Source organism: Patiria miniata, unplaced genomic scaffold (assembly GCF_015706575.1).
Source record: "Patiria miniata isolate m_02_andy unplaced genomic scaffold, ASM1570657v1 HiC_scaffold_5, whole genome shotgun sequence".
Taxonomy (NCBI): domain Eukaryota; kingdom Metazoa; phylum Echinodermata; class Asteroidea; order Valvatida; family Asterinidae; genus Patiria; species Patiria miniata.
Window position 1 is genome coordinate 18,716,782 of NW_024037072.1, and position 14,451 is coordinate 18,731,232.

Here is a 14,451-nt window from a genome sequence, read left to right on the forward strand (position 1 = left end):
TTTCTTTTCTTTAGTTATTTGTTGTTGTGTCAGTACATGGCAGTATTAAGCCAATGCGCAAACCTTTCTCACGAATGTTTTCAATAAGCACATTTTTGGCTCACAATTTGAACAGGAAACCCCAAAATTGAACAGTGTCTTCCTGAAATGTCACCAAGCGACAGCACCCTCAGTTGTCCAGAAAAGTATGGACAATTTTAAATATTTACAGAAGTGTACATTTCAATAAAATTGACCAAAGAAGGATATCAAAATAATAATTTTCATACATTTACAAGGAGTAGAATGTTGCACAAACTATGCTCTAAGAAAAAAATCTACGCAAGGTCCCTTTAATTTAAGAGACTCGTGGTTAAATGGGAACCAGCGCCAAATCTATATGAAAAAGGTTATATAATGTAGTAACTTGTATACTGACGCCCTCTTGTACCAAAGTGATTTCAAGACGGGATTGGGTACAAAGACCGTGCATTGATTTCTAGATGCTACAGACTGTGCATGTTATTTCACGCCCTTCGACATAAGGGGGGCACAGGAGGGAGCCACAACGCCCCTCAATGATGTAGAGCAGCGCGCCGTCCTGGTTGGTCTGACTGCCGGGGATCGCCTCGGGCGCCTCGTCCACGCACATGGCTTTGGATCGCTGCTCGTGGCCGTGGTGTCCGGACATAAGGAAGCCTCTGTATTCCTCTGTCCAGTTCTCCGGGCAGCCGAGCTTGGCCGGGAAGAGGTGCTGGGTCCCGCGGTCCGTGAGACGGCACACGGCGCACGGGACGTCACGGTTGTGCAGGAACTCCGCGTTCTCGTGGGAGAAGGGATCGAAAGCGGAAACTTCGTACTCCATCCCGTACAGGAAGGAGTTGGAGTTGAGCCCGTCGTTGTGAGAGGCCGACCACTCCGGTTCAGACGGAAGGCAGAAGAAATCAACAGAACCTCCCTTGTGACTATAATGCGCGCCTGCGGCAATACCTAAGCACAAACAAAAAGAAGAAACAACAGATTCAAAGTACGCGTTTTCAGTGGCGTAACCAGAACGGTCCCTTTTTTAGCGCATGAGGGCGCAATGATGCCATGGCCCTAAAACGAGGCGGCGTTTTTGGCGGCACTTGACCTGGAACACGTTTCTGAAGTCACAGTCATGACGTGAAACATGTTTCCAATTTCCAGTGCACCGTGAAAACGCCTGACCAAAAAATTGTTCGTGAAATCACTTTGTAAACAAACATGGCGGTTAGCAAACCATAATGACCATCATTGGAATACGAATGTTTTGGTCAATTCGGGCGATTCACAATGCAGAGCGCCACCAATAGTTAGCCACGGAGAGTTCATTTTTCCCAGTGCATTGGCCGGGAGATGGTCGACAAATTCGAAGCGCGGGACATTTGAAATTGTTCGTTTTTTTCCGGTCAGTAGTTTCGTAAGTGTATGATTCGAGTATATGTTTGCTCTTTTCTTTTCTTTGTATCAATATGGTGATTTTTGGTAAGGCGGCAGAACGCTATGCTCCAATCTATAACAAATTAACTCAAGTGTCTACTGACACTCATTCAAATGGGCCATATTCTGTCGACCGTAAACTTGAAAAGTTGACTCTCCATGGCATACTCTTGGTGGCGCACTGCATTGTGAATCGCCCGAATTGTACACGATAAATAAAGATGTGGTACTCGGCGTAAACGTTATCATTTAATAAAAATTTAATAATAAAGGTAAAAAAATATAGGCTCAGGAATATTCAAATTATATTTAGCTTGGTTGAAATGAGTCAACATCAACTCGAGCACAGATCCCTGCAAAATTGATAGCCACTGCGTGCAGTGAAGCGCTAAGCTGTCTGGGTTATTGTATTCATGGTATTCCCACCTGTACGGGCCGTTTATCACTCATCTAACCAAGATTTTGGCAGAGTCGTTCATCCTTCTCTAAAAGAGTACACGCCGGCCAAATAACGCTTTGCATGCCCTCACATTCTCCGGTATTGGGGCATTTTGAGGGTCGTGTACTTGAGGATTTGAAAGAAGGGTGGAAGCCGTGCAGAGGATTGCGAGCTCGTATTTGTGTGAAATTTGGATGAAATTAGGGGACCTAAAATGTATCTATTTTGCAATGGAGCGTAGGCGTCCATTTGCAAAATGGTAATGGGCTTCAGAACTGCTATTAGAGGTGATCATCTTTGGGTGGATTTTTCTCCCAAAAGTCATGAGAGAATGGAACAAAAATTGAACAGAAAATGAAAGATGATGAAATTATCTTTAATGTGATTTGTGTCTTAACCAACTTGGAGAGTCGTAAGTATTTTTAATAATTTTTGGAAGTGCTCGTATTAGCACTGAGGTATATATGGCAGTCTATTTACTGGTCTGTAACCTTAAGATCCGTGCCCTAACGCAACCAGCGGTAGAGGGCTCCGCTACAGGGGACCATATCCGGTAGCTCAAAGGGTCAGAGTAATCACTCTGAATGCGGTTTCAAGCCAAGACTACTAGACTTTGGCCATGTACAAAGCATTCTCATCTTCTCCAAGTTAAATGCGAGGGTCACATGGGTTCGCAAGGTACCATAATGTGGCGCTTATATAGGCTTTATGCCCAAGGTTTCAAAGCGCTTGACAAAGTTATCCCTGTTCATCAGGAATGAGACCATCATCTGCAGCAGCTCGAGATCAGCGCAATTTGGGCCCTACCTTCCCAAGTACACATTTACTCCTAGGTGAAGAGAGGCAATAGTAGTAAAGTGCCTTGCCCAGGAACACAGTGACCATGTTCCCCGTCAGGGTTCGAACCCACGTATCACGGCGCGTGAGTCGAACACCGTAACGTTGGACCACAGCGCCCCAAGGTATATCCATATGAAGATAGAAATGTGCATAACTACTAGAAACCTTCAAGTAATAAGTATCCACTACCGCTTCTACCTTCACCTGTGAACAAAGAACCTACATTTTGTACATACCTGCATAAACGAGCTCCGTGTTTATATCACTTGGGCAAGTAGTGCGCCCCCATCGGACGTACGTCTCTCCCCCAGACGGCCTCAAGGTGGGATACACGTCATGCGCGCCCGACTCCCGATTTTCTGTCACAGTAAGGGGCAATATTGATAAAAGGATCTAATAATTGTATCGTAATATGCCACAGGAAACAGATCAGATGATGGGACCAGCAAAAAACTTGAGGTCTCCAGGTGCCTTTCGATGAAAGCTTTTAGTCTGTTTTGTGTCCAGTGCTCACAACGGAACGGATACATTGTGAATTAATCCGCTTTAATACTGGTCTTGTTTTTGCGGACAGATCGGAAGTGTGCAATGAAGATTTACGGTACATTGCAATGCGGGACACTTCATGCACTACGGATGGAAATTGATGCAGCATAAACAGTCTCGCAATGCAGCACAACATACACAGTGACTGCGCGTTTCCAATCTATCGGCCATTCGTGAAAAAATCTATAAAATGTGTCTGATTTATTAATCTTGTAAAACCTTTGTAGCTCATTACCGGCTGTATGTGATGAATTGCCGTCGCCTAGATCTCGCTTGGCCCGTCTGTGCAACATCATTTCTGATGAGCCTCGATCCGTATCAATGCCAGGATCTCCCTGTTAAGGTCGAATTAGAATTAGTTAACATCATCACTGGAAAGCTTAAATCAATTTGTTTCACTAATCGGAAGTATTTTGAGTTGGTATTCGGTTTTTGATTAATAAAAGATATAGACGAACCGAGGATTTTCCAAAGTGGGGTTTCTTGGGAAGGGGTGTTGAAGTCCAAAACTTCCAAAAAATAAGGGGGTGTGAATGGGGAGTTGCAATCAACGCATCAAAAGACCAACTGCCTAAGATGATAAGTCAAGATTTGCAATATTGAGTGATGAAGTTATTCGGGGAGCTATTAAAAAAAAATCTTTTCCACAATGTAGATAATCAACATCGTTCGGTCGGAGGGAAAGGGTATGGTCATCCACAACAAACACCCCTCCCCCTGGACCCCTCTGGACACTTGGGCGTCGTTTAGATAATCTTTAACACTTTGACAGGAAACTTTGACGAGGATAAGATATGGTGTGCGTCATTATGGTACATCTTTCCGCAATGGATTTATTTTAATAATATATTTGGTTCCAACGAGCAGGTATTAAACTGTTCGCATATCCTTTATACGTGTAATAAAAACCAACTAACCAACCTACAAACAAAATGACATATCTTGTACCTAATGTTGCATTTTGAACTGTAGTCGTTTTCTTTCCCAAACTTTGCCGGATTATTTAGGCTTTTTTGAGGTATTGTGGGCAAAATAGGAAGGTGCTATTTATACGAATACACTCCAAATAGCGCCCTCCTGTTGTGTTCATAATTTCAAAAGGGCTGATGCAGTGTTTCAGCAGGGTTTTTTTTTTTCAAGCAAAAAGCAGACTTTATTTTTACCTTTTCGCCCTTGATTCCTGTTGGGCCGGCCGGTCCCGCTGGGCCCTGGGCCCCGTCCTGTCCATCCTTACCGTCTCTCCCATCACGACCGTCCCGGCATAAAGCAGCACCTGCATTTCTTGGTCCTGCTGAATAAGCAACTCTGTATTTTGAGATGAGGTTTAGACTTCGGGCCAAGATCAAAGCGACATCATGGAAACGTAGTTAATGCAAAGTGTGTTGGATATAATGGACGCCGCGCCGTATAGGTACAACACCTGTGTCATTTTTCCTTTTTTTCCCCAAGGGAAATTTTCTGTTTTTAATAGTTGTGTCTATCTAATCGAGCAAATTATTCCCGATGTATATCTTGAGGATTGTTTTGATTAAAAAGTAATGGATTTATGATTAAGAGTTTTACCCACCGTAACCCGGAAGGTGCGTTTCATTTCGTTGGCCGCTGCGGCCAGACGACACTTGAGGCTGCCGATCTCGTCTCGTTCGCAACTGGGCATACTTCCAAGTTGGGACGTCCTTTCCCCCGGCGTCTTGTTTCGACGAGTCACTTTCCAACCATGCCAAACGCTCTTCGTGAATTTGCATCTGGTCCTGTTTAAACAAAAAGTTAGGCCTGTTTCATACGTCGTGCTTATGCCGCGTCGAATAAAATTGAATTTAGCGCGACGTAGCACGGCATTAGCGCGGCAATGGTTTCAAACGTCGAACTAAATTACAAACGCCCAGTCGAATTTTAATAAATCCAACATGGCGGACAAACAGTCACAACAATGCAATTGCATCCAAAATGCTCAGAATTGGAAGTCCGGGCCAGAGGTTCATTGCCATATCTCTTCAATTCCCCAATTTCATGGCTCTCAGAACTATCTAATATTGAGTATTTTGAGGGTATATTAAACTTGTATTCGCGAGCTCGGCGGATGGGTTTAATAAGGCACATCCCTATGATTCTTGAACATTTTTTGTTGATGCGTTTGTTAGTTGATTATTTCTTTTATACTCGTACACTCGTTGCGAGCATGCGCATTCCTGATTATAAACGATGTCCACGGTAGAAGTAGCACGGCGCGGTTTCAAACGTCATGCTACTGCCGTGTCGAATACAATTTCAATTCGAAGTTGGTCGGAATTGAATTGTATTCGACACGGCAGAAGCACGATGTTGGAAACCGCGCCGTGCCACTGCCGTACTAAATTGATATGCACGGCAGACCCTGTCGAGCTAAAGTCTTTTGCCGAGCCGAAATCAATAATTGGTTTTAAACGTCGTGCTTGGGCCGTGTCGAATAAAAAAAAATCAATTTTATTTCTATTCGACAGGCATAAGCACGACATCTGAAACAGGCCTTATAGGCCCGCTCTAAACGTCGAACTCTGCCCTGTCGAATTCAATTAATTGCATTCGGCAAAAAAGCGGCAGAAGTTAAGTGCGGCAGTTGCTCTAAATGCCGGTTTTCTGACAAATGTAATTCGGTCATTCAAGATGGCGGACCAAGAGAAAAAATATATGATTCTACAACAAATTCTATCCGGCTAGAAGAAAACGCACTCTCCTTCAGCAATCCATTCTTTTTGAGGCCATCTTTGCAAGGAGAGTAATTGTTTTCTCATTATTGCTTTGACAACCCCTCTGTAAGCGATTATGCATCTGGTGCAGTTCCTTTTAGATCAACCATAATGTGATGCCTATTTGTTGAGGCTCGAAGAAGATACCAATCGGATTTTATGGAAGCAAAACGTTTGGCAACTTGACAACAAGTCACGGAAGAAAAGTATCAACTGAAATTGTATCGTATATAGTTCAACAGGATACTAGCCTTGACCAAGGCTATCAGCTTGTTCCCATGGGAGCTTGTTCCCGCTACCGCACACACTGCGCGCGTCGCGACACACTAGTTGTACTATGCCGTTAGCCTCAACGACCCTTGCGTGTACGTTGTGTGCATGTACGTGCGCCACACACACACTTCCGCAAACAGCCGTACAGTAAGTCGAGGTCCTCCGCCTCGACTTAATGTACGGCTGTTTGCGGAAGTGTATGTGGTGTGTACGTACATGCACACAAAGCACACGCAAGGGTCGTTGAGGCTAACGGTATACATGTAGTACAACCATAGATCTATATATATAAGAGAGAGTTTAACTCGGCCTCCGAGACGATGTTTGCTCATGAAAGGATCCGAGACCGCGGGCTCCCGCGGCGCCAAAATCGCTCCACGTCCGTGGAAAAATGCGGAGGGTGTCTTCCGCCGGGTCGGACACTTCGGGTCGTCCTGATTTTCCCGTACGGACCGGCGATCCGTTTCGTCGATTTTTCGTGACTGCGTTTTGCGCAGGCATTTGCCGTCGTGTGCGCTTTCACGTTGACTGCCTGGCCGCCCCCTGTGCTGGCTTTTCTGCGTGTCTAGACTGTGCGAGGTCAGCGGCTTCGAATTAGGGGTTGCGTTTACGTGTTCTACTCGGCCGTTCTGCAAAAGTGTTCACCAAATGTTAGTATGGGGTGACCTTGGTAAAATATATTTTGTCCATGGTGCGTGGCCACCAAGTGTCCCTATTCTTTCGTGTGCTTCGCTTGCCGCCCCTGCGCCGAGTGCAACGAATACTCAGAAGGACTACACATTAGTATGCCTAGCGCGGTCTGACCAATCGAAAGCCTACACTGCGTGGTACTTCCCGGCTATGCGTAAAACCGTCACTGGCAACGCGTACTGCAGCCTGCTCTACACCCTTGAGACGAGGTTGAGTCTACGGTGCTCGGTATTTGCAGCACAAGCATGTGACGTCGCGTGATAGAGTGCAGGGGTGCGTTTTGGTGGTCATAACCAAGAATTGGTTCGGTGGTTTCTCTTTGGTTAATTGTTTTGGGGATTTGAGTACTACATGATCATGCGTAATTTTAACGCAATTAAAATTGCTGAAGAAATTCACCGACAAGAAACCACCGAACCAATTATTGGTTAAGACCGCCAAAACGCACCCCTGTTGCTTCCATAATGTGTTTACAGCTCCATGCTTCCACGAGCTCTATGCTTCCACTAAGGCTGAGCGTTGTGAGTTCGCTGCCCGGCCCGCCACGTCACAGTCAGTGTCGCGTTATAATTTCGGGGGCCTGTTTGGGATCAACGAAGGGTCGATGCATTGTTTCAAATATTGCGATCTTTAACGCAGTCACAAAAAAATCGACAAAACCGATCGCCGGTCCGTACGGAAAAATTAGGACGACCTGAAGTGCTTGATTTGGCGGAAGAAATTCTCCGTATTTTTCTATGGACGTGGAGCCATTTTGGCGTCGCGGGAGACCGCGGTCTCGGAACCTTTCAGGAGCGAACATTTCTCGGAGGCCGAGTAAAACTTGCTCTTATATAGATGGTTGACCAACTTGAATAAAAGTTGAATCGACTTTTTCCTCGCAGACGGTCTCGCAAATTGTAAGAAGTTCAAGTTTACGTTTGTTGAAGAGTCCAATACACTCTGAAAAAGCATTAGTCAGATTTGACTAGAAACCAGTTAAATTTGACTAGCCATTCAGGGTCAGCTGGGTGCAACTGAAAATCAGTCAATCTGACTAGATTTTTCCAGTCAGTATTATTGACTTGGGAAAAAAAGTTATGCCAATAACTGAATTTGGAGTCGAACCCAACAACTTTTTCTAGTCATAGTATGAAACTTTGCATGTTTAACTAAATTCCTAGTCAATTTTCAATAACTAGGAAAACCAGTCAATATTTTGACTAAGTTGTTTTTAGAGTGTACTGAAACTTAATTATGACCTTCCTCCATCATTCACACCGTTTGTAATTTTATGGTAACACTCAACATTTTCATTGCAAATGACAACTTCACGTTTGATTACATTATGATTTAGTGTCAAAACTCTACAATCAGCCTTCGCCTGTGTACTACGGTAACCTTTTCACTACGTTCTTCCGGCAATGCGACTGCCTCACAAAATGCCAATTTAACAGACCAAAGGGAACATTTACAGACAGTTATCAGGGTATACATAATTATCATGTGCGTAAATCGGTGGGGAACATCCCCCCCCACTTTTTCTTCCCCGAATAAAAATTGTAGGCTACTATAATGATTCTATTGCTCAGAATACCGTGATAGCTGATTCAATTACCCCAAGCTCGAAAATGATGTTTAAAAGATGATCTTTTGCTCAAATTGGTTTCAGTGGTCAGAAATTGCCTCAGATCACACCACAAAAATAGCTTTTCTGTAACTCCATGTCTCCTCAATGATCCCCCATTTACATTTAACTGCCCACATTTTCATCCCCAACACTACGCCCTATATACCCGATCTATGATCGGGTAAATCAGCTTGTATAGAATAAAAAGACTAGTGTGTCATGGCGCGCGCTGTGTGCGGTAGCGGGAACAAGCTCGTATGGGAACAAGCTGATAGCCTTGGTCAAGGCTAACAGATACAGACAGGAGAGTAATTGTTTGCTCATTGCTTTGAAAATCCCTCTGTAAACGGTTATGCATCTGGTGCGGTTCCTTTTAGATCAACCATAATGTGATGCCTATTTGTTGAGGCTCGAAGAAGATACCAATCGGATTTTATGGAAGCTTGTCTGGCAACTTGACAACAAGTCACGGAAGAAAGTATCAGTTGAAATTGTGTCGTGTAGTTCAACAGGATACAGACAGAATAATGTCAACAAGACGGGAAAGTACCGTAATGGATACAAAGTTCATTTCAACCAAGGACATTGGCACATTGCAGATGGCAATGTGGTGTACCTTGAGCATTTTGTTTGGGGTGGATCTAGCTTTCAGGAAACGGGTGCAGGAGGGATATGATAGGGCGGGGGGAGTGTTGAAGGTACGCCTTGCCAGGGGTACAGGGGCATGCCCCCTGGAAATGGTCGAAATCTACGATGCTTTTTCCTGGCATTCTATGGCAATTTGAGAATAAACTGAGGAACTTTAGCATTCCATTGATTATTTTTGCCTCCTCTTTTTTTTTTTTTTTTTTTTACAATCATCATAACATTAGCCCCCACACCCAAATCAGTTTTTTGGGGAAATGTATTTCCAAGTTTCTGTTGTATTTGCTGCAGCTATACCTATCCCGTGTTGCTTTGTTGTTGGTGGAGTTGATGTGGCAGCATAAATGGGGCTCTGCAGATACTAGACTGCTTCTGTATATATGGGCCCCACAGCCACCTGTAGTCTGAGGATCAGACATTCACGTGTGCAGAGCCACGATCGAACGTCTGATATATCCTGACGTGCAAAAGTTATGCAACCCCGCGCGTCAGCCAATCTGAGTCGACTTTAGAAACTGTGACGTCAATTTCGATCAGAAATATGGACCAAGTTGTTGATTGTTCAATATGGCTGACATGTTTTGTAATACAACAACGGGTTACCAAAGATAGAAGGCGCCCGCTGAATAGTCAGAATCTTGACAAAGTCTTGTTTTGCATAATTAATCGCCGAATCAGCTCGCAAATCATAGCCCCTTGCTGTGCAAGAGGATATTTGATAGTCCACAGGCTCTGTGCGCCAACAAAGAGGGCGCGTTTTTACCACTTTTGAGAGCCCCTAATTGGACAGAACACTGCGTGTGCGTACTGTACTGGTTCGAATTAAACTTGCGATGGTCTCCCAGACTAATCACTGCCCCCCAACACTTTGGATCGTTCGAATTACGCAGTGGATGAACAGGGAACCTGTCTAGGTCTCCCCCAAATCTCCTTTTCTGGCCGTTGAAGGGTACTCGTGCACGTCACCAATTAGCCACCTGTGGCAAAATGCCTCAAAATTTGCTTTTTCTGGCTTTGAAATTTGAATGTCTAGTAACCTTATTTCTGTTTTGGATGCAACTTTCCTGGTAACCACATGTAACATAGGGGGACAATTTTTAAATTCTCCTGAAGACCAAGCTAACTGGAGGCGAACTGAAGTTTGGTAAATCCCCCTTTACTCGGAGTACAACAAGTGTTTTCAGCGGCGGCGGAACGCTTTTAACACGGGGGGGGGGGGGGAGGGGCATCACCAAAGAGGGGCACTTGCATTGTGAATCTGGTTTCGTTCACATTGCAAGGACTACAAGTTACCCGGAACAAATTTACTAAAAACATTGATATACACTTTTATGTTTGCGTTAAAAAATTAAAAATCTTAATTCACTTACTCACAAAATTACAGTGTATATGCCTATTCCTGAAATAGTCATAATATAGCCGTATTGTTTTGAAATAAGGTAATTTTTACTTGAGAAAGCCCTTCGGCCTCCAGCACACCCCCGACAGTAACCTCTCTGAATTTGACTAGTTAGGCCTACGTAAAGGGACCATTTTTTATCGTGAGAGGGGCAGTGTTACTTTTGATGGCCAGTTTAGTGACCATTTTATTCGCGTGAGAAGCACAATATAATTATTTAATTACAGATCAGTTTTCCATCTTGAGAGGGGCACAGTTTGAATGTTGAGAGCGGGGCACTAATTGTGCTGGCGGGGCAGTTTTCCATCTGGATATAAAAAGTCATCACGAGAGGAGCACTATTGTTTTTGATGGCCAATTTCCCATCGCGAGAGGGGCACAATTTTATCATTGCGAGGGGGGTATTTGTGCTTTCGAGGGCTAGTTTTCCATCTTCGATCGAGAAGGTTCACAATCGTGTTAATGCGTGAGGGGTATTGTGTTTTTAAAGGGGACTTTTGCATTACTAGAGAGGAGACAATTTTGAAGCGCGATCATAATGCTTTCATGTGTAGGCCTATACGTTTAAGGGGCAGGTTTGTTTTCATCTCGAGGGGGCACATTTAAGACCGCGAGAGGGGCACTTTTGTTGGCCTGTAAAAATCTGAGGGGAAAGTGTCCCACCCCGGTTCCGTCGCCCCTCATGTCTTTCATAGTAAAAGTTTACAGTTAAAATATAATGTGCAACCGATAACAGGGTGTATTTTGAACAAGTATAACTTTTTGCGTTTTATAAACCTTCTGGGTAAAAAAAATAATAATTTAATGCACCACAGTGGTAAGAGGTATATGTATTAAAAATCAGGAGATCGTGGGTTCGAGTCCCACCCGAGTGACTTTTTATCACTTTTACTCAATGGCGGATCCAGGACGGTTGAAGGGCAAAACCTAATTTGATTTACATCACCCCGACGCAAATTCATATCTTAATATGAATATCCCTCCAATTGTATCGAGACCCCCTTTATCCCCTGCGAATGGATATTAAAATTAAAGTGGAAGGAGGATGGGGGCACCGCCCCTTACTCTCAAGGCCTGTGCCCCTACCCCTCCCCTTGTCTCATCTTTTCGAACTCGGATTAAAAAAAAAAAGAACGTAATGTACTTGTAGAATCAGAGACCAAAATGATCTTTGAGTGCCCTTCCAGAAAATAAAGATACGAGTTACATAATTATACTACACTGAAAAATTGCCTGGGTTAATTTTACCAAAGAAAGGGTGAAAACTGGAACTACCCAAACTTGGGTTGTTCTATAACCAATTGCTTGGGTTGTAATTTATGTTAAATTCAACCAAAAGTTGTAGTCATTCAAGACCAAATTAAATTTAGATAAGCCTCAGTTTTAAACATTTGAACTTATTTTCCTGTTGAAAGACTGCGGAGTCGTTCCAAAATAATGACTGAAAAGGTCGATCTTTTGAAAAATTGCGCATGTTGTCGCCAATTACTGCTTCGAACGTCAATCTTTCTAATTCGAATCTCAGAAACATTTTGTTTCGGTGAGACGCCGTTACTCCAGTCTGAAATCGGTGTTATAGGAACGTACCTTGAGTGACTGCAGCTCCGTGTGGACGTACATCACAGTCAGGCCGACTGAGGCCGCGATGATGCACACATTCAGCAGCGTTCCCACCAAAAACCAGAGCCAGAACCTCCCGTCCTTAGCCGGGTAGTTCTTCCCCGTGAGATATTCTTCATCGACAGATGCCTCGGAAAGCTTGTGATTGGGAGCCATGTTGTCTAGTAACTGAGAATAAGAATGCTGCACCGTCGTTCGGTCCCAGGACTCTGACTGGCAGATACCTAGTGAGTTTGTCAGTGATGGCGAACAGACTTTGGGGTTTTCCAATCATTGGCTTCCTCCCGGCTTAGGCTCCAGGAGGTTTGTGAATACTTCTGACATCGGACTCCGAATCAAAATAGGTCCGTGTTCTGCCTCTGGTACATCAATCCTTTAATAAAATTATGAGGCCACAATTAGAGGAATTCCATCTGATTTGAACATGAAAGGCCTAAATATTTTGAATCTACAGCTGAAGCCAAACCGGCAAGGAAGCCGTGGCTTTGAAAACCCCTCTGTAAGCGGTTATGCATCTGGTTACATCAACCATAATGTGATGCCTATTGTTGAGGCTTGAACAAGAAACCAATCGGATTTTATGGAAGCAAACAAGGAACACGAGGATGCGAAAGGTTTAGCAACTTGACAGCAAGCCACGGAAAAAAAGTATCAATATTGAAATTGTGTCGTATAGTTCAACAGGATACAGACAGAATAATGTCAACAAGACGGGAAAGTACCGTAATGGATACAAAGTTCATTTCAAACAAGGACATTGCAGATGGCAATGTAGTGTACCTTGAGCATTTTGTTTGGGGTGGATCTAGCTTTCAGGAAACGGGTGCAGGAGGGATATGATAGGGCGGGGGCCAGAGTGTTGAAGGTACGCCTTGCCAGGGGTACAGGGGCATGCCCCCCCTGGAAATGGTCGAAATCTACGATGCTTTCTCCTGGCATTCTATGGCAATTTGAGAATAAACTTAGGAACTTTAGCAATCCATTTATTATTTCCCCCCCTCCCCTTATTTTTTTTTTTTTTACAAGCATCATAACATTAGCCCCCACACCCAAATCAGTTTATCTGGAAATGTATTTCCAAGTTTCTGTTGCATTTGCTGCTGACGCTGCAGCTATACTTGTCCGGTGTTGCTTTGTCGTTGGTGGAGTTGATGTGGCAGCATGAATGAGGCTCTGCAGATACTAAACTTTTCTGTATAGTAAAGTGGCGTAGCACGGTCATTTTCATTGGGGGGGGGGGTAATTTTTTTTTGAAAAAGGCACTTGCATATTCGTGCTGAAATGAAGACACGTCTTTTCCCCCGGACACTTTGCCTCCGTACAATCAATTAGGGGGGGGGGGGGGGACTTGAACCATCCGTCGATGGGGGCGCTGTTCAAAACCGACGATTATGCACACTAACGGACAATATCTGGTGCTTCTAACGCTTCTGCCTTTTTGAAAAAAGGAGGCCCTTTTTTCCCCTCCAAAATGGCCGCCCGAACGGGCTATTTTTCAAGATGGCCGCCAGCTTTTTTTTTTTTAAATGGCCGCCACTTTGACTCAGGAAATGACATAGGCCTACCAGCTTTATATGGGCTAGATGCAAAAGACAAAGATGCCAAAATGATGTCATTGTTTAAAATGTATAATTTTTTTCGTTTAAAAAAAAATTCGCCTATTAAACGTATGGGAATTACATGTCATGCCATACATGCCATACGCGTGCTTATACACACATGTTTTGTGGGCACTTTACTGGGAATATTTAGGGTCTTTCCATAAATCCTGTGCTATTATACCAACGTATGGCGATGTTTATAAGTATTTGGGCCCTTTTCCTCCATTTCGTTCATGTAAATCATGTTATGTAGGCCTACGTGCATATTGCTTGACTGATCATGGGCACACATAAGTTCATAAGTTTACATGTATATTGTTAATCTTAATGACATGATAAGGGTTTCCTTGGCCGGTGCACATAGTAATTTAGTTCCCCTTTGTGTTTATTCCTCCTTTTTAGAACCACACACCTACCACGCCCACACGTGATTGTTGGATCTACACATCATATACACACACCACTAGTGCTTTTGCATCCCGACCATCAACCCTGTACTCGTAACCGGAGTCAATAAATAAACCTCTTTCCAGCCCATCACTAGTTGGGTCGCCTACTTTTTTCAAGTATCTTTCATTACATGTATCTTTAAAGCAAAGGATAACGATCACTTTAATGAAATT

General features: G+C 43.8%; 1 protein-coding gene across 2 annotated transcripts; it reads right to left on the reverse strand.

The window, feature by feature from the left end:
• Window positions 1–174: 174 nt before the first annotated feature.
• LOC119741683 (short-chain collagen C4-like) lies at window positions 175–12,693 on the reverse strand. 2 transcript variants are annotated; one of them, XM_038217530.1, is made up of 6 exons: window positions 12,195–12,693; window positions 4,833–5,016; window positions 4,429–4,556; window positions 3,501–3,600; window positions 2,956–3,078; window positions 175–969 (listed from the first exon to the last, which is right to left on the reverse strand). In XM_038217530.1, exons 1-6 carry the CDS (start codon window positions 12,381–12,383, stop codon window positions 479–481), a joined length of 1,215 nt encoding a protein of 404 aa, XP_038073458.1. In that variant the 5' UTR covers window positions 12,384–12,693; the 3' UTR covers window positions 175–478. The 2 variants fall into 2 exon arrangements, with proteins under 2 accessions (XP_038073458.1, XP_038073459.1); XM_038217531.1 differs by having other exon boundaries at window positions 4,429–4,553; window positions 12,195–12,691.
• Window positions 12,694–14,451: the final 1,758 nt, after the last annotated feature.